Source organism: Desmodus rotundus, chromosome 7 (genome assembly GCF_022682495.2).
Source record: "Desmodus rotundus isolate HL8 chromosome 7, HLdesRot8A.1, whole genome shotgun sequence".
NCBI lineage: Eukaryota > Metazoa > Chordata > Mammalia > Chiroptera > Phyllostomidae > Desmodus > Desmodus rotundus.
This window is the reverse complement of record NC_071393.1, coordinates 90,571,719-90,592,419: the sequence shown is the minus strand read 5'-3', so window position 1 is coordinate 90,592,419 and position 20,701 is coordinate 90,571,719. Positions and strand designations below refer to the sequence as shown.

Below are 20,701 nucleotides of genomic sequence, written 5' to 3'. Positions count from 1 at the left end.
GCTGACGTAGGTTGTTGTTGTGGTTCCCCCATGTCCTAGCCTAGGGTTCTTGGGCAAGGTAGTTAATATCTTTGTGCCTTACTTAGTCTCCTCATCTGAAAAAAAGAGAGTTTGGGGTGAATTACATGTTACAACGACTATAAAAGAAGTGCCTGCCACACCAACCCAAGTAATGGGTCCGCAACAGGAGAGGTAAAATCAGCCACAGCGGCAGTGACGTGTAATTATGGAGACATCATTTTGATTTTGGAAAGTTATCTTTGAGGACACGAGCTTTAATTGGGTACTCAAAAATCGAATGTGAATTTTGGAGTCTCTGTGTGGAATGCCTAATTTCATCTACTTTTATCTATGTAGGGATTGTTTTTAATTCAAGAGAAAAGTATTGATTCTTTTTTTGAAAAATGTGAGTCTAACACATCTAGACGAATTTAAACACTTTTTATTAAAACAGAAAAAAATATCCAAGTCTATTCTTGTTTCATGTCCACAGCGTATTTCCCCAGGGCAGGCCTGAACAAAAATAATACGTGGGCTTCTTGAGAGCTGAGAACGGACTGCCGGTCAGGCACTTCAGCCCAGCTGAGTCCCGTTCTATCAGCTGGGGCTTAGATGTGAGCATCAAAACCACTATTGACATGGGGCACGACTGTCTGAAATGTCAATGGTGATAAAATGAGTATTTCATAATGCAGAATGATTGATTACTTTGCTTGACTGAACAGAAACATATTTTCTCTGAGAAAGCAAAATAATGCCAGCCTTTGCTCCTGGAAGGCTCCTGGCCGTGAGACTCGGATTTCCCAGTGAAGCCCACACTGCTCTGCACCCTTAATCATGTGTGACAAAAAGGGGAAAACCATCTGTAACTGCTTATCTTTTCTCCATTATTTGAAAATATATTTTTAAGATCGTTGTTTTTAAATAAGATACGGCCTATATACAAAGCATCTATATTAATGGAACTGTCTCAGATAATTTTCAGAATTGAAATGGATGAGATACAAAATCGAATAACATTCAATTTATCTTGTTCATCCGAAAATGCTCTGCTTAGCCTTTTGCTCTGATGAAGTAACACCCATTTCCAGTTTTATTCCTCCTCAGCATGCTGCGATGTGGGACTCTTTTGCTCTACGTGTTTTATTAAGTGCAATTTACCTCTATGGCTATCAGACCAACTATTAATCCTTACAGCAAAGCAATAAAATAGGCAAGAGCCAAAAAGAGATTTATTTTCTAAAGCACAATTCCCTTCTTCTGCTTTCAATTTTTCAAAAGTCATTTTCTAAATGTGTGTAGTTTGCAAAGCTCTGTACTAGGCACTTTGAGAGAATACAGAAGCAATAGCTACAACTTACACTGAACTTTCCTCCTTGTCTGTAGGTTAGGTTTATGTTGCTGTAAACCTTCACTGCTAGTTCTTCCTTAAATAAGAAATGTATTATGTCTCTGTACTTTTACCTGTTTTCTGCCCTTTTCCTAAGATGCCTGTTACTTCTTGTTCTATCCACTAAGATTTGATTTGTTCTTCAAGGTCTTCTTCAGGGAGTACCTCCTCCATAAAGTTTTTCATCTCACAAAGTTTCAGGTGAACCCTGCACCAAGTAACCTCTTTACTTTTGGCTTACATAGAACCTTATTTCTGGAACGCTTAGTGTATGTGTCACACCTTCTGCCTTACATTGTAAACATTGCATTCATTTTCCTACGAGATTCCAAGTTCCTTGAGGGTAGGTCTGCCTTCGTAATCTTTTTTTTTCCCCCTTCCCTCTTCATGTCCTAGCACAGTGTAATGCACAGGTGTTTATCAATGTTTATTGGATGGGAGCTTGCACTCTTACAGGAAGTAAAATATTTTTAAAAGCTTGTACTCTGACTCTCCTAAGAAATGAGACATAAAAAGGTGAGGTCATGAGTACCCTTAGGCTATGGGGTAATTTAACTTTTATTCATCTTTGTATTCCCAATACTTAGCAGGTACTTAATAAATGCTTGTTTTATACACACAGTTTCAAAATTGCAGAAAGCTTAGCAAAAGTGCATACTAATAGTTATTTCAACACATCTTTATTAAGGTTAATAATTTATGCCGGGCACAAACTATTCTCTGTATGTATAACAATGTAGGGGCTGCTGGTGGGGGTGGTGATGGTATCCCCACTTGTGAGCCCTACTAAGAGAGAGTCACTCTGTCCCTCTTTTAAATTGTTTAATTTATCCCGCCCAGTGGCCCTGCCAGGCTCTACTATCCTTATTGCACGTATGAGAAAACACAGGTTTGCTCACGATCGCCCAGCTAGTGACTGGCAGGAAGGTGGACTTTGAGCCCGGCTTTGTCTAATGCCGGGGATCATCCTCCTTTATCATGGAGTTCAGTGAAAGAAAGAAGGCTGGTTGGAGAAGTGAACGTGGAACAGCAGAGAGAACGGGATGTGGGTGTTCCTGAGAAGCGGATGGGACGTGACCCGCAAAATAGTTATGGGATGTTGGGATGTGTGAGTTGCAGGAGAACTTTGAGGCCTCTTCCCATTCCATCATTCACAGGAAAGGGGCCTGATATCCTGAGAGGTGCCGAGACTTGCCCAGGGTCATACAGAAAGCTAGTGGCAAGTGTGAAACTTGAACCTAGATCTCCAGGTTGTAAGTTCACTTCTATTTCTCAAAATCCTTGAACTAAAACATCGTAATTTCCTAAACAGCCTGTTGCAGGGCCATTGGTAGGGGTGAGGTGCGGACACCGTGTAGGAACACAAGGGCTGGAAGTCCCTCTGGCCTCTGACGTGCATTTCCTTCCTTGCTGCCCTGGCAGGTGTGTGTGTAGCGAGGCACCTGCTACCCACCTATTCTGTGGAGGTTGCTCAGGTCCATATGCCTGTGAACTTTACCCTGTCCCTCATTGTGATGGTTACAAAACATCTGCAAGTTCTTGAATTTCCTAATAGATGCATGAGACATGTGGTTCCGGAAATCTCAGAATCCCTTCACCATTCTCTCAGTTCAGCCAAATCTTTCACCTTTAACATCCCATTACACTAAAAGCCACACTAATGATTTGCAGCCATCTATCAGCTGTGAGGGACAAAGTGCTGTGCAAATGTCTTTTTCAATGGGAAACCAGGCACTGCCTTCCTTAGGAATGTTCAGATTAACTCAGGGAACTGACTTTTCTATGGGGTTTTCAGAGCCAACGTCAGCTGATTAACAAGCTTCTTAAGGTCAGGGCTACCGTCTTGTCCTGTACACCACCAGGCACATAATAGGAATTCAGTAAATGTGGCCGGTACTGTGAAATGTGTGTGCACGTGTGCAAAATTAAAGATGTCTCTCACCACCAAAATACAGTTCATTTCACCGTATTCCATCGACTACACATTTATATGCATACCTGCATATGCATTTAAATCTACATCTATATTTGGTTTAAATGCTTGAATAAGACAGATGAGCTATGATGGGCCGTGCATCCCACTCCCCTTAACACTTACAAATACCGGGGCCCCTCTGTCACTGTCAGTGTCTGGGACTCACCAGTACTATTCCATTTATAAATAATCCTTTAGGAGACACTGGCTCCTTCCAGACTAAAAATTAAGCAGGGCTGTGATCTGTTGTAGGTTTGTGCATTCTCTGGAGTTTCTCAAGAAATCCTGCTTAGAACTCCCTGGGCCTGACCCTGCTTGGTCCGTGGAAGACCTGGTCCCCTGGCCCTGCGTTGGCCAGAACGGCCCAGCTCCTACAGATCACAGTGCAGTGGTGGCTCTGGATGCAGCTGCATCAAACTGCCTAGGACCACATTAACCTTTCACTGATCTCTTTCTTGTTCAGCTAGAAAGAAATTAATTGAATTAGCAAGCTGCCATACACTGGGGAGAGAATCAGGGCCTGGGTGAGACAGAACCACAGAGCCAAAATGCTCTCTCTCATGTGCATCGGCAAACTTTGAAATCATCTTTCTACCAGAAGCCACTTGCTGACTCGTGATAAATTTGTCAACCCATTGGTTTGCCATTCTCCCAGTAGCACTGTGTTTGTGATTTAAGGTGGTATATCATGAGATCAGACGCCCTTTGTAAGAAAAACAAATATACTCTCATAAAAAACAAGTATCATTTCTTTATTTAACCTCTGAAAGTGCAAAGATTGGCACCAATTTACTGATTACACTCAAGTTTAGAATCCTGCAGAAGTACAGCAGGCTTTTCTCACAGGCATTTGGAAACAACCTGGCATCAGAAGTGTCTCTCCACTTCCCTGCTAAGTGACAGATCCAATGTGAAACCTAGTACATAGGGACACCATGTGGGGCTGTCGCCGTCTCTCCAGGACTGAGATGAATAACATGTGTGCCTTCTTTTTCTGAGATTAACCAACAGAAACATTTGAGTTGAGAATTAATGTGCAACATAATCCCATCCATGGTAAAGAATTCCCATCCCATCTAATTATCATCTTGTAAGCAATTGTCTATTTTTTTAGAACACTCAGTAAAATAATTTTTAATGGAAAGACTATATTGCTTAATGCTGTTTCCCCCATGGTAGGTATTCAATAAGCATTTATTTAATATAATCCAAGTAATTAGTCACACATTTTAATATATAGTTGGTAGAAGTCTCCCCTGAAATGTGCAACATTTATGGCTCCAACTTGGTAGTATTAAAGGAAGAGATGGATCTTTTCGTTCTTGACTGATTTGTTTGGTTGAGGACTTACAATTCCATAGAAAATTTGTATTTCAAGAATTTTTTTAAGCTTTCAAAGTTTCATAAGAGCTCTGTGTTAATATAAAGAACAATAACATAGCCTGGGTTAAAGGCTGAAGGCATTTCATAGAGCCATGTTTACAAATAGCACCTGGCCACACAGGAAGATTAAGAGTTAATATCTGCAATTCTGTTGCTCATTAGTTGTAGGATGATAATGAAATACATTTCTAAAGGGCAAGGTCAGTGTTACATTATTCTGAAAACGTCTTTGTTGAATAAATGTGTAAATAGCTCAAATAAATACGATGAGATTCTACTTCTATTGGGAACACACCTATCGGACGAGTGACTCTGCCACGTGGAACAGCAGGAGCACGCATCACGCTGCACGTCATTCCCGATTCCCAATTCCATTTGAAATGGTCTGGAAATAAATGCCAATTACTAGCAATGTAAGACTACTTACCTTGGAGCCCTCTGTCTGACAGGCAGACTAGAGCTAATGGATTTGGTCGTTTTCAAAGCGTTATTTTCTAAAGCAGGATACTGTTTGAAAGTCACATGAATTTTCAGGGTTGTAGATCTGGATTCATGTTCTGGAAGAACATGCCTATGAGCGTGCAGTCTCTGATGGTTTCCCATCCTTTAACTGTGTAAAGGAAAGAAAAATGGTACCCAGAATCTACCTACAACATAGCTTGGCATTAGCCTTCCTTGTTAAAGTCCTTAGCACAAAGGAAATCGAGAACCAAATGTGAATGATGGTGTGAGGGTAACTGAGGGCTGTTGCCTAACTGGGAGATGCAGTTGCATCATGGGAACGTGGTGTGATTTAATTTCATAATTGTAAACATCACAGAGGGTATGGTTAATTCATTTGAAACTCTAGCCCACTTCGCTATGGCTGGACAGCTGAGTTAACATGGGTATGTCTTGGCTTCATACTTTTATGACTTCTTTTCTTATTTTTGTGGTTTGATTTGGAAAAAATTCTAAAGAAAAAACTGAATTAGGTTGACTTTAGCTGAAATCAGACTTTTATAAAGCTATGGCTTGATTTAAGGTACAATGACATTTTTTGACCTTCTAAATCAGAAGTTTGTGTAGATTTTGCCTTGAAGGGGAGTAGGGTGGGCAGTGTATGATTCTAGCTTCCTACAGTGCTGTTTACATGTGTTTTAAGTTATGGCCCAGCTCAGGGGACAAGGACCACTCAGTTATATGGGAAAAATTCTAGGACTCTGCTTCTTTAATCACCGTAAGTGCAACAATTAACCGTCTAATATTGTAAGTTGTAAAGGGAAACAGACCATCAGAAAAACAAAGCAGAATGGAAGGAACAATAGTAGGTATGCAAACTTGGCTTTTGATAATTTTTTTTTCTGTTATGCTGATTACCACAGATACACCTGATGTAATTTTAAATAATGCAGACTCTAGATAACTAACCCCTGAAATTCATGGTAAAGAGATTCATCTGATAATAATGTCATGATTTAAGTTTCCATAAAGTCAGTGAAAAGGATTAAGTTTCAAAGTTTGGAGGGAATTAGTTACAAGTTAAAATTCACAACGCTGACCTTTAGAAGTCTTTTTCACCCCTGTCCAAAGTACCACAAAGCCTCATTTTTGGGGGTGTGAAAACTAGAGCTTTTTCCATTTGTGAATGGGTTCTCTGAAATGGAACCCAAGATTTGAGAGAGCCTGGAAACTTAGTGGCCCAAACTGGCGGCCGCCTGGAGCTCTGCTTCCAGGTGTTGGCGATTGGGTGGGGGGGGGGGGCGGGGGAGGAGAGGGGAGAGTGGGTCGGAAGAGAAGTGTCTGTAACCCAGGACCTTAGCTGTCGGTGTGACGTGAGTTACCCATGTGTGTTCCCCCTGCCCAGCATGATCCTCTCAGGAAAGACCTTAGGAGGCGCCTAGCTCACCGCTCCAGGTGGTTCGGAGGGCTGCGTTCTCCACGGATCTGGAGGGGCTCTACCTTCCAAGTAGAGTTGGGGTGCTCTGGAAAACGCGTAATGAATCTGGCTAAGCCCACCCCGCCCCCGAGACCAAACCCATTTTTTATGCCAACTAGGCGGATTATTTAACACCTCTAGGGACTCCGGGAAGGGAGCGGGAAAGTGGCATTGCGTTGCGTGCCTCTTGCTCCGTGGGCTGAGGGGAGAAAGTGGTCAGGCGCGAGTTCCGCCGAGCGCCGCGTGCAGAAAGCGCCCGGGCGGCCCCAGGTCCTCCTGAAGGCGAGGAGAAGGCCGGGGTCCCGGGCTCGGGCGGGGGGCACGCGAGGACAGCGCCGGGCCGGGCTGCGCTGGCCCGGCAGCCTCCGCTCACCTGCCCGCGGGGGCGGGGCGGGCGCGGCGCGGGGTGCGCCTGCCTCCCGCCTCCCTCCTCCCGCCCCGGGAGGAAGCGGAGGGGCGCGGTGTAAACAGAGCGGCGGCCGTGATGTCAGCCGGTCACATGGAGCCTCTTATGGCTCGGGATGGCTCTCGGCGGGCGGGCAGCTGCGGCAGCTGCTGCTGTGGCTCGGGCGGCGGCGGCGCGGCGGCGGCAGAGGGGGCTCCGGGATCGGACCATCCGCTCTCCCTGCGCTCTCCGCACCGCGGCTTAAATGATGTATTTTGTGATCGCAGCGATGAAAGGTGAGCCCGGGCGCCCCGCCGGGGCCGGGTGGGCTGTCTGCTCCCGGAGGCGGGGAGGCGGGCGCGCAGGGGGAGGGGTGGGCGCGCCTGCCGGAGCGCACGTACTGCCCCGGGCGAGCCGCCGGAGCCCCGCCGGGGCCTTCGGGGCCCGCGCAGCGGCGCCACCTGAGCCTGGCGGTGGGGTCTGCCTGCCTCCTGTTGGGGGCAAAGGCGCACGGGCTGGACCCCCCTCTTCCGCCCCGTCCGGCTCATGTCAGTTGCTCGGGTCCGCCTGGCACCTGGCGGGGCTCCCGGAAGAAACTTTGCCGGCAGTCGCCGCGCTTCTGGAAGAGAGGAGAGGGCCTGGGGAGCTCGGAGGAAGCCGGGGGCGCCTGCAGCCGGTCCCCGGGGCCCGCGCCCCAGACATCTCCGGCCTACGTGGAGAAGGAAGGCTGTGTGGCCAGGCCGGGCCGTGCGTGCTCGCGGACGCGACGTCGTCCCTGGGGACTGGTCAGCGCCCCGGGCCTTGCGCCCTCCAGCCTCGGCGGCCCAGCGGCGGCCCGCCGGGGAAGTGCGGCAGGTCCGCGCTGCCTTTTGCCGCGGCCACTTCCGAAAGTGCCCGGGCCCAAGTGAGACGGGCTTCTAGAGCGTGTTAAGACTCCCTCCGAGGCAGCCCGCAGCCGCAGCGCACCGCCGCCCCACCCCCCCCGACTTGATACTTTGGGTTGTGGATTTGCGGGCAATGGTGGAGGTTAGATGGCAGTGAGGGCCGACGGGCGCGGGTTAGTCGCGGCCAAGCCTGTCCACCCGGCCTTCGCCCTCATCAGGATTCCGTGTTCAGACTAGTGACAGGATGGCAGGGGGCTTTGGTTTAAGACAGGACTATCTCGAGGTCTCCCCAGGTGAGGAGGAAAGAAACCATGCAAGTCAAGGAAGTTTCTGATGGAAAACCAGAGTTTGGAGGTGTGCAGGAAGTCGCCTGTGAGGCCGAGAAAACGAGACACGCTCCTAGGACTGTTGAAAACAGCCCAGAGACTGTCGGCTCCGCTCGCTGCGCGCTCTGGCAACAGCAGGTTCCTGGGGTTAGATAATCTGCCCGAGCCGCTCGCAGCCCCGGCCGCTGGGAATGCGGATTTAGAGTTCCATCTGTTTGCCGCGGACGGAGCTCCCCTAACGCGCTGCCTGTTTGCAGATCCAAACTGCCCTGCGGGTTCTGCCGTCCGTGCGGGTGCCGCTCGTTAAATGTTTGCTAGGTGGAGGTTTTGTTGCAGTCCAAGAGGAAGGGCGCGGGTTCGGTATCTGCGCTGGGTTTACTTTCGTATCATCGAGCTTTGCCTTTCTCACTAGAGCTTGGGTGGCATTTCTTTTATTAATTATTAACAGGACGCAACGTACTGGACGCTGCCCTGAGATGCTTGAGATGAAATTCTCTCCACAACGTGCCCACAGCAAATTTTGTCTCCCCCCCCCGTGGCTTGCGGGAAATAGGATACAATCATTTTTAGAATATGCAACTGATGAAGTGACATAGAGGAAAGCTCCCCGTGATTCACGTTCTTAAACATTTAAAATCATTTTGGAAAAAAAAAACGTGAAGATTTTCTACCGACTTTTATGTAAAAGAAATCTATGCTCCTCCCCTCCCCCCCAATTTTTAATTATATTTTCTATGTTTCATTAATAAAAATAAAATATCCTTTGTAATTCAGACATTTTCTTTCATTTTTTCCCTTTAAGTTGTAAAATAGATTTTGCCAGTTGGGAAGTGCCAAAGCCAGTTCTTATCCATTTCATTTAGTATAATATGTGTTGATTGGGACAAGGGTGAGAAGCTAAGACTGGTTCCCCTAATGAACAGTAACCAAACAATAAAGTACATTTTAATATTTTAATTTTGATGTTTCCAAGTATATAGGGTTTTTGGCTTTTGTACTTCGAGTACAAAGTGAACTTCCATACTATCCCTCACTAACAATAAGGAGAATTACACCACCACCCTCGTCCCCCCAAAGCTCTAGCCCACACATTTGTCTTGGAGTGACCTCTGGCTGCCATAAGATAATGGATTCGTAGTATTGTGCTTGGAGAAAAGTAGTTCAGAAGTACTGGCAAGGCAGTTTTCAATACACCAGAGAGAGAGAGAGAGAGAGAGAGAGAGAGAGAGAGAGAGAGAGAGAGAGAAGTAGAATTACAGTGCATCTTGATAATTAGGATACTTCATTCCCAATATCTTAACATCCTGTGTTTTAATGGGATTATCTTGCTTGGGTGCAAATTTAAACTAAAGGGAAATAGTTTGTGGGAAAATGAGGAATGCAGTAAATGTTTCCATATCAGATTGAAGGGGTGAGGGGGAACCTGGCCCAGAATCATATTAAATGCTTCCCTACTGCCTCTCAGTATTAACTATTGTTAAATGAGTTCCAACTGTAAGACATCTTGTATAATTAGATTTTTTCATGCAAAACAGAAGCTCTCTTTACAATATAGCTTTGGGTATGTGCATGCCAGTGGACAGGGGAGTTGAGAACAAGCAACCATAAAAGAGAAACATCCTCTTTGTTGGCTGATTTACTGTTGTTTTTTAAACATCATTAAATCAGGCCTTTTGAACTCACCAAAGAAGAAAATCCTTCCTCTGCACTACTTGTCAAGTAAGTTTAGGCTGAAAGTGGTTTCATGCTTAGAAGTAATAAATCTTCATTCGAGCACCTCTAGTCTTCTCCTTCAGTTTTGTTTTTGTTTAATTAGTAACAAAGTTCCAATGCGGCGGGGACTGCTTCGTGGGCAAGCGGAGCCAGCCAGTGCGGACGTGTGCGGTGAGGGCAGCTCTTGCTCTGCCGGTCACAGCACTGCCCCGGCGACGTCAGGCAGCCGCAAGCGCCTCATGGGTTTCAGCAGATTGTCTGTCCCTTTGCTTCTTCCGAGTCCTCAGCTACCTTCGTGCAAATGGAGTTTTCAGAGTGAAGGGGAGGCGTAAAGGAAATTTCTGTCCCTTCACGGATTCCTCTCCAATACAATTCATGTGCAAATGTAAGACGCCTTGGCTACTTTGAAAATGCTGTGGACGTTGGTGATTAGCAATGTTTCCAACTTCAATAACTTGATTTTATAGTTTTGAATAATTTGTCTTTTCTTTGTACCAAATGAGGTTTGGATTTTATCCCTGGTTTTCTTTTAAGCACCATGTCAGTGGTGTCCCATCGCTAGGGTTTTTGTCCCGTTTTTGTGACCTTCAATGGGCAGGTTTGGGAGGAGGAAGGTGATGGCCCGGTCTTCTTGAAAAGAGGAAGCCCATGTGGCCGCTCCACTGGGTAGTGTGCTGGTCTTGCAAGGGGAGGTCAGTTCTTTAGAGACAAAGAGGATCTCTGAGTCCATTTTTCCCGGGGAGGAGAGGGGAGCTCAGAATCTCTGGGAATAGAGAATATTTGAAAAGCACCATTTTCGTGAGCAGCCTCTTGATTTTATATATTTCAATCACATTACTTGAAATGCAAAGCAACATCATACACAAGTAAACCACTTTGAGTTCTATTTGACTTGAAAACCATGTGACTTCTTCATGCTGCCCAATTATAAAATAATACAATATCTAAACAGAAATAGTCCTTTCAATATATACATATTTATGTGATATAAATTTTAGGGTTTTTTTTAAGACTAGTAGATAATGTTAGTAAGTATATTAATAGTGCTCACTAGACTCCTTTTTCTCCCACATGTCCCTCCCAACCAAGTGAACCACAATAAAATAGATGTGACCAGCAAGTAGCAATTGCAAAGCACCTGCAGCAGCACCCAGCCACTTTGTAATTTGCCCTGGGCCACCTAAGAAGACAATATTTGCAAATGGCCATTTAGTGGGAGAAAAAACAGCTGGATGGACGGATGGATGGGTAGGTGGGTGGGTAGACAGACAGATCTGCAGAGGTGGAGTTGGAGTTCAGTTTTCTTAAAATTCTCTTATATTTAGTGATCAGTAAAAGCCATTACATGGAATCTTCTAAGAATACTTACAGGTGTGAACAGACATTTGATACTATTTCAAAGACTTTTTGAGGAATGATTTACAAGTTCTCTCCCCTCTCCCCACCTCCCCGCTCCTCCGCAGAGAATACCTCCCTTCCATAACAGCCTCCGAGTCCTGCTCTCAGAGATTCGAAGTCCGAACTTTGGGTGTCTGTCAGTGTTGCGAATGATGAGATGGAACATGGTTTTTCGTACATTCTCAGAGTGCTCTGTGTGCAGACATAGAGATCTGCGTAGACAGATAATAGCATATATTGGCCAACGGGCAAAATGCAAGGAAACAGTTGAAATCTTTTATTTCTGGCTTTGACATTTGTCAGCCTCATCACATTACAAGGAAGTAATGTGATAAATCTTTGCTTCGGTATAAAACGTAATGTTAAACCCATTCCCTAGACTTGCCAGCAATTTTATTTTTTTTTTTTTTTTTGCTTTACATTTCATTGTCTCTGAAGTTGACTAGGTATTTCATAAATACATAGAGGGGTGATGTTAATCTGTATTTGTTTTGCACCTTACAGTTTACAAACATTCTTTTCTCTTTTACTTCTCCTTGGAAGATCAGGCTTTTTAGTTGAAGAAACTGAGGCTCACAGAGGTCATGGGCTGGAGCGGTCATCACATGGGGAAGTAAGGACTAGAGCCCTAATTTCTACTATCTTCATGTTCCCTCCCCTGGAGGAAGCTGTGAAAATGTCCTGGATATAACTCTGTCTCTAGTTAGTGGAAATTATAACTCTGGCGTTTATAAGGGAAAAAATAGATTCAATTATGTAATGCTTTGCTGAGCCTAATATCCTTAAATTACTATTTAATAAAATCAATTTGGTACAAATGGAGTTATTCTTATTTGCTTATCATTAGCTCCCTTCATCCATGATTTTCATTAAGTCTGCTTGTTATGAGAGGATCTGGGTAAAATGTAAGCATTTCTGTACTTTGCTAAAAAAGACAGAATACCGTGAAGTGCGACTAACCTGTGTAACCTCTCTTCACTGTGATAGAACGGAGCTACAGACTCATCTGTATATTCCACTTATCTGTAGGCAAAGGAGCATTTGCAAATGCATCTTCTAACGTGAAAGTGCCTGTATGTAGTAGAAAGCTCTAGTGTCCTTGGACTTGAGAGTCCTGTCCTGGTTGTTCCCATGACAGCTGAGGGGCATGGCTGTGGACATACTCTGGAGAAATCTGTTGTCTTTTAGAAAATCACATGAGGAGTAAAAGTTTCCAAGTAGATAGATCTGCAAAAGCTCCTTTCTCACTTGATGGGTGTTTACCTCTCTGGCGACTGGTTTGAGGTGTGTTTGTCTGAAAGCAAATAAGCATCATTTCATAAAGTCTAGGGGGGAGAAGAAACCTCCAAAGTCACTCAGATACATGTGCTATTGGCATTTGGTTTCTCTCCACAGGATTTCTGCCAGCTGATTATCTAGTCATGCCAGAACACCTCCTATGATGGAAGCTCACTGTTAGAAGTAGCTCATTCCATCTTGAATTGGAAACATTCTTATATCAACCATAAGTCTCTCCTTTGTACTTTTAATTTATTTTTAAAAATTTGTTGATTTAAGAGAGAGAGAGAAACATTGATTCCTCATTCCACCTTCCTAGCATTCATTGGCTGAGTCTTGTATGTGCCCTGACCAGGAATGGAACCCACAAGCCTGGGACATTGGTACAATGCTTCAACCAATTGCGCCACCCGACCAGGGCTCTTTTGTTCTTTTAATCTCTTAATTCTGATCTTTCAGGCCGTGTAGAATACAGTCAATCCGTCATTCATATGAAAGACTGTCAGTAATTTGAAGACTAAGGATGAAACACAACACACACCCCTCTAACCCTTAGTCTGTGCGGCTCCTTTCCCCTCCGCTGTTCTCACAGCCAGCCTTCCCACGCTCTCGGTCAGCTTCTTCCTCAAACGCACTTCAGTTTGTCTAGAACCTCTCAACGTTTTTGTGCCAAAAGTGGAACCCAAGGACTAGCTGTGGTATGATTGACTCAACCCTCAACCCACCACGGAGTAAAGACTATAGTTTCTAAAACTTTGTTTTAAAATTTTAAGATACAGAAGCTAGGTTGTATCTGTAGACCATCTCAGCCTTTGTGATACTGTAATTTGTGAAAGTGAACCTTGGGCCAATTTAGGAATGCTGTTAGATAAACTGAAGTTGATTACCAAATATTTAGGGAAATAAAAATATTGCAAAAATCATTCAAGGAACATTAGGAGCGTTTATGAGATGTTTTTCTCCAAAGCAGTGTCAGCTCTGAGATGAGTCTGCCCTCTAGTGGTTGCTTCTTCATGGACAGCCAGGCGCGGTGGTGCCAGTGAATTTCCCATCAGGCTGCTGGAGAGGTCAAAGGTTGCAATTATTTTCTCAGTTGCTCTGGGAATTCTACATCGGATTGAAAAGTGTTTGTGTTTGACATGGTTATTAGCAATGGAACTGGGGGAGATCATGAATTTTAAAAGTTTGCTTGGAATAAATGGGTTTTTTTTTTAAACCTTAAGATAGATTAAAGCTGATTTATAAAATTTTGTTTGGCTCCATATTAAATTTAAAAATTTCAGTAAGATTTGGTTTGTAAGTAAACAATTATTTTGACCTTTATGGTAATCTTTTTAGAGTTTTTTAGAGTTTCAACTTCAATGCCATTCCACTGCCTTCAAATATGTTTTAAAAAGAGAGTGTCATTTTGATCAGAGAAATATAGCATTTTCCCTTTTTAAATCTAAAGCATTTTTCTTCAAAAAAGATAAACATTTAGAAAGAAGTAAATGATTGTAGCTGTTTTTGGCAATAAAACAATTTTAAACATAGATGCAAAACGATTAACCCTTCAGGTTCTGAAAACTTAAGGTCAGATTGTTTGGTTCATTTCAGCGTGCGCAGTTTGCCAAAGCGATAGCGCGTGTTGCATAGGCTTGCAGAACGTCACACAGTCGATGCTTTAGAACACTGCACGACGCAGTGGTGAGCGTCCGTCTCTGTCATTTTTAGGGTAAGTCCATAACACGAGCTGTGGGCTGGCATTTTGATGGTGGGAAACAGTCATAAAACGATCTGATTTCTGTGTTGGAATCAGAGAGATGAGTGCTGATCTTCCCATTTCCTTAAGTAGCCCTTGTCCTGATGCTGCACAGGAAGGAGATCGCGAGTTCACACGAGTGTTACATTGCCCGAGAAGTCAGGGCTTCTGAGCTGAGCCAGAGTAACCGGGGCTAGCAGTGGTGACCGGTGATCGCCAGGATCTTACAAGCTGACCGCGTCTCTGGTTCCTACTGAAAAGATGAAATTACTTCTTTATGTGAAAAACAAGGGTGGGGGGAAAGCAAGGAAAACCTGCTGTTTAAACCTTTCCACCGCAGAAATAAGGTGGTGGTTCAGAAGTGAAGACCTGTGGTTAAGTTTCAGGTCAGTTCTTGAAGCAAACTGTTTTTCAAACCGAGCCACCCCGAAGTGTGATTCTTTCACTGCATGGGAAATATGCTCTCTTTCACAGAATGTTATTTTCATTTTTCAGTTGTAGGGTTTTCTTCTTCTTCTTCTTTTATTTGTTTCCTCTCATGTCAAATCTTCTGTAGCACACTGGGTATAAATAATTAAGTAAATTTGTTAGAGCAGATGCTTATTAAATGCCTACTGTGTGCTAGGTTACTCAAGTGCCACTGTATGCGTTTATAGTAGTTGAGACAACTTCCTTCTAATCGTGTCTTGTAAACCATGAATCAGCATTTTAAAAATGCACTGAGAAATTGGCAGCCATGCTTAACCAGAGAAGGCTGCTTTAAGACCATTGGGCTTATAGGTTTAGGTCTGTAGTTTCTATGAGCCACATGCCATTTAAAACAAAGGAGAGCTTGTGACACGCAATGAAACATTAACGTCATTGGATAAAGCCGATTCATATAGTAATGTGTGAACATGATTTGATTTCCTTCCAAATAAGCCATAGGTAGGCTCTAAAATCCTGCCAAAAGCAGTGGTTCTGAAAGTTTATAGTATTCCCCATAACCTGGAGAGTTCCAAAGGCAGGTTCCTGAGTCCCCCCCAAAAGAGATCCTGATTTTGTTTTCTCCTCTGTCATCTAGTCTTCCTGACCCAGGAAGCCGGGTATTTGAAAAGCGTCTCTGGTGTTTCCAATTTAGGTGTTCCTCAGCATTCCCTCTGTGCACCCTTGTCCTTGCCAGTCAGAGCTGGTTGGACACTGGCGTCCTCCGGCCCTCCAGCAGTGTCCAAATATCATTGATCTTCACAGGCAATTGGAAAGATTTTAAAGATAAATGCCTGTTTTTCCATCACCTACACAGACCCTGCTTGCAATGGTCTGGGGTAAGGCCAAGGAATTTGAATTTGTAAAAGCTCCTCTGCTGACTGCAGATCAGACAGGTTTGGGAACCTGTCTGGTCTAACCCTCTCCTCTTACTAGGGGGACACTGAAATTCAGAAAGGTAAATCATATTAGGTCAAGCATAAGCTTCCCGTTAGTCTGCTTAAATCTCTTTCGGAGTGGAAGAGGTGCTGTTACTCGGCTGTTACTATCACACTTGAGATATTCTCCTGGCTGTTTCAGCCTTGCTATCAACCAGCGAGTAGAAGGAAGTGGACAGACTTAAAATCTGTTACCCAAATGGTCCAAACAGGAGACAATGCTTTGAAACTGGGGGTGCCTGTGGCACTTTCCAATCACTGTATTCCTTTTCTGCATAAACCCTGCCAGGGAGCTCTGGCCTTCCAGCCCTCAGTGAGCTTGGGCTGGGTTTTGCCACCACTGTGACCACTAAGTGGAGGGGCAGGCTGGGGATTATGCCACAGGCATCAAGGCCAACTCCAGTGGAAACAGTGATATCTTTTTTATGTTGCTTTTTCAGCAACAAAGTAAAAGTTCCAGTGCCCTGCAGCCTCCCCGCTGTACAAGATGGCGTTTCTTAGGCCCTGAGCCCAAGATGTGTATCTGCCCACGTCCAGGCACTGAAGGGGGCAAGATCTGAACAAGGCAGGCCCAATACAGCCCTCCTGCGGCTTAGATGCTAGTCTGGTGAAAGAGGAAAAGTGGAACAGCTCTGGTTTATAAGGAGGAGGGCAACTCCAGACCCCTCTGTCTTCAGAAAATGGTTGTGCGCCGTCCCGTTGCTGTGGGCATTTGCAGAGGCGATGCTGCAGGGCTGGGGCAGCAGAGAACGCTGCGGCAGACTTAGTGTCTGGTCTTTGTGCGTGAGTGTACGTTCCGGTGGGAGAAGGGAGGCCACGCCTAAGTAAACACATAAATGAACTGGAGTGGCGATTTTCACCCTTCTCTATCTCATGGCACACCTAAACTAATGACAAAAATTCTGCGGCACACTGAGAAATATATTTTTTGCCGATCTGACAAAAAAAAATAGGTATAATTTTGATTCATTCACACTGGACAGCTATTGTTGGGTTGGGTCTTATCAGTTTTTTACTTGACAGTGTAAGGGAGAGAGGTCAGTGCCCCTGACTAAATAGTCAGGTATTGCATGTTTTCAAAATTCTTGCAGCACACCGGTTGAAAATTACTGAACTAGGTAAATGCCAAAAGTGACAACAGCTAGGCCCACATATAAAAACAGCGTAATGCCTTAGAAAGGCTTGCGGCCTCATGGATGGACACTGGGGACCAGAATCTAAGAATGTTTTCCAGCCAATGGTGAACGGTAGGCAATAGTCCCAGGAGGGAACTCAGAGGTCATCTGGTCTCTTGGTTCTCAACCTTGTCTGTACAGTAGAGGTCTAGAGAGCTTTTTAAAAATATGCAAGGCCAGGCTGTCTTCCTTAGAGGCTCTGATTAAAGGTCTGAGGTGGGGCTCAAGTATCGGTAGTATTTTTTTAAGCTACCCAGGCGACTCTGGTTGAGAAACCCCTGAAGTCCAGCACCCTTACTTTACACATGAGTCATGGTCCCCAGCACAGGGAAACAGCCTTGGATGGCGGAAACCCCCTTATGTCTGCTACCCCGTCATTGTCAGGTTATCTCAATTGTTCACTCTCCCCATTTGTCAAATTAGAGGGTTGGACGTGATAGCCATCAAGATCTTTTCCAGCTCCCTCCTTCTATGAAAACGTTTCTGTTAGAACAGAAAGATGGCCTGGTTTCTTGTTCAAGACTTGGAAGAAGCAGAGGAAAAGGAAGGCCTCTGGTTTCCTTATGCCCTGGCTCAACCCCTAATTGCTATAGGTGCTTCAATCCGCTCATCAGTTCCTTTTGGAGGTGAAAATGTAAGGTAAAAAGAAATGATTACTTTTTGCCAACCATTAAAGAATTAAAGAACAAGCAAGCTTTCGTTAATAATAATAAGAAGAAGTATGCCGAGACTCGGCTCTTGTAAATTACAGTCATCCCTTATTTATCAAATTCTAGCCCAAAGCCTTCTTTCCATTTTTGATGGTTGAGTAAAACCCAGGCAGCTGGGGGTAGGGAGGTTGTTTAAACACAGAAAACCTGAATAGTCTTAACAATTGTCCACCACAGTAATTTTATTCCTCACCGAGTACTCCAGGCCAGAAACCCAGAGAATGTGACTCTTTCCTAATACATTGTTTGGAATGTATTAGCAAGCAGAAATAGTGTATCTCCTGTGTTGCCATCTTATAAAAAGAAAATAACAAAACTAAGCTCTATCATGAAAAATATCATTGCGCTTCCTCAGTTGAGACCTGTATCTCTAAGAATTTGAGTTTCATTGAAACATTTACTTCGAAAGATAACAGTTCATTATAAAGCAGCGTGGTGTGATGTAAGCACCTTAACTTTATTTCCTCTTTGTGTGCAATCTCCCAGAGGGGGTTGATAATATTCAGCAGTTCCAGAAGTGATAAAGTAGTTTGAAAAGTAAATCTGATGGGAGCTGGTAAAAGAAATTAGAGCCTTGTCTTTTTCAACAGAGGTTTTTAAACATGAGCATATTGCCTGGTGTACATGAATATATTTAAGAAATTGTACACAATTTGTTTGCACCTCCAATATGTTTACCTTAGATATAAAATTATGAAAAACCATCTTCCTCTAACTTAAGTTGCATCCACAATAGCAAACACCTTCTGAAAATGATACTGTTTAACAAAATAATCAGTTTGGCGGAAATCTATTTCAAAAGCAAAGTTTTTTTTATCATGAGCAAAACCGGGTAGAACAGACGTGTTCTGTTTCTACCATTGCAGAGAAACAAAGTTGTTGAAGGTGAGTTAAGATGTCTCAAAGTTTTGGCAGGCTTTCTAAGCTTCCTGCTGCTGTTATATTCAGAATCCCTTTTAATGTGGCTTGGAAGTTTCTATGTGATTTGAATGGCTGCTTAGGGGAAATACTGACTAAACCACTCATTTTTACTGTTAGGATGGCTTAAGCATTTTTAGAATGTTTTCATTTGCTAGAAATATGTTTTGCACTCAGGCTTCTCGTTGAAGAAGGTTGGTTACCAGCCGTCTGATGACACCTCAGGGTGTTTACAGAAAATGTGGGTGCTGTAGTTATGTTTGAGCACAGCCCTCTCCCAGCACAGATAGTGTGGTAAGCAGCAGGAATGTGAAAACATGTATTTAAGGATTGATGCTTGTAAAAGAGGTGCCGTAAAAAAAAAAGCATGGTTGTTCAGATGTGAGAAATGACTGACAGCTCTCCTTGTAGGCATGCTAGTAACAATAAAATCTAGAAGTTCAACATCAAAGCGATCACAGCTTACTCCACCAGTGACTTGCACATCAAAGAGGGAGCACAAGACAAAGGAAGTGTACTGAGGTATATTTCTGCCTCGTTGCCAGATGCTCAGGGGGAGCTCCCAGAGCTCCTTTCATGAATGCAAAGTGATTTTTGCAGATCGAGTCTTCATTTCATAAATGACCACGAATACAAAAGAAGGGCAAACGAGTGCTGCTGTAATTGTTCCCCTCGCTTGAAGTTTGGGTAGGGAAGAGTCATCGCAGGACAAATGGGTCTGTCTGGTTTCCTTAAGTAGTGAGCTCTGTACCAGTGTGGGCAGCTCTCGCTTCACCTAATGTAGTACAGGGAATTATTCACAAAGTGAGAGAGTACATCTTGGGTACATTTCAAGTTCAAGTTGATTGTGTTGAATTATGCTTGAGAACATAATACTGGACCTAAGTTTGTAGACTTATACGTGTCTGTCTCTCTCTCTCATGCCTGGTTGGTTTTTTTTTAATGTTTTAAAATTAACCTTGTGGGTGGATTTTTTTGCTGATTCAGGTGTGCATTACTTAACAGGTGTGTGATAATGAAATTTAGACCTGTTAAACTGGCTCCTAATTAATCACCAGATCTGCCTCAGTTCTCTAAATCAAATGGCCTGTGCTTCCAAATGCCCAAAGCAGAACAGGAACAATAGTCTGGATTTGACTCCCCCTTGCCAGCCTTGATATTAAATAGAAAATAAAATTAACTATGCAAGTACTATGGGTGGTGTGAAATAATGTGCTTTTTCCCCCTCTTTCCTTTGAAATTTGAAGTTCTTTTATAGTTCATCTTCAGTAATTTACTCATTTTTAAATGCTATTGAAAAATAGTAGTGCTCTGTGTAGTCATTAATAAATACAAAGCAGCTTTCTCAAGGCTCTAGGGAGACCTAATAAACACAACTGTGTTACTAATTGATGCTATACTGAGCTGACAAAAGTAGCATTGGTAAACAGAAGTTCGAAAGCAAGAAGTTAAAGAACTATAGGGGATTATGTAGACATCAAGGAATGGAAATTATAATAGGGCCTCTTTAGGGGAGCATTAATTTGCATGTGGCTGAATTAGGACACACGATTATTTCTGAGGACACTACTAAGAACTCATCTGAAATACCCCTGAAGTGAAAGGTTTAGGGAGGGTTGGGAGTTCAATGGGGTAGAGTGGGCACTAAGCATGTCATGTTTCCTATAACTCATGATAGTTTTCCCAGTAGCTTGTTAGAGTAGCTTTCTTTGTTAGGGAGAAAAATGCTGATGAAGTCAAGAGTACTGCAATTTCTTTGTTCTATACACATCATTTATGTTGAATTGCCACAATGGAATTTTTTTTTAAGCAGGGAGGGCAGGAGGGTGGAGACAGAAATAAACCTTTTAAATCTTCTTTACGTGAACTCCACAAGGACAGGAGCACGAAGCAGATTAGAGAGTGGATTTATTCTGCCCCTGTCCTCTGCAGCCCTGGCCCTCACCATCGATCCAGGCACCGGGGCTTCCCCCAGGCCCCTTCTGCAGTTCCAAGAGATAAAAACTATTTGCATAACAACACTAAGCTATTATTTGCCTTTTTCACGGTATGGCCCATTTGCAGGAGTAGGGTCCAAGCACTGGTGGGTAAAATTCCTGACACC

General features: G+C 43.8%; 1 protein-coding gene across 5 annotated transcripts in view; it reads left to right on the top strand.

Moving 5' to 3' along the window:
* The window catches only part of RORA (RAR related orphan receptor A), a 697,355-nt gene that overhangs the window by 592,592 nt on the left and 84,062 nt on the right, over nt 1–20,701 (top strand). The window contains exon 1 of one of the 5 annotated variants that reach the window (XM_053927994.2): nt 7,171–7,347. The exons of the other annotated variants lie outside the window; for them this stretch is intronic. Within the exon in view, the coding sequence (XP_053783969.1) occupies nt 7,317–7,347 (31 nt within the window). The 5' untranslated portion in view covers nt 7,171–7,316. Of the gene's footprint in view, nt 1–7,170; nt 7,348–20,701 lie in introns of those variants that run through there. 5 annotated transcript variants of the gene reach the window in all.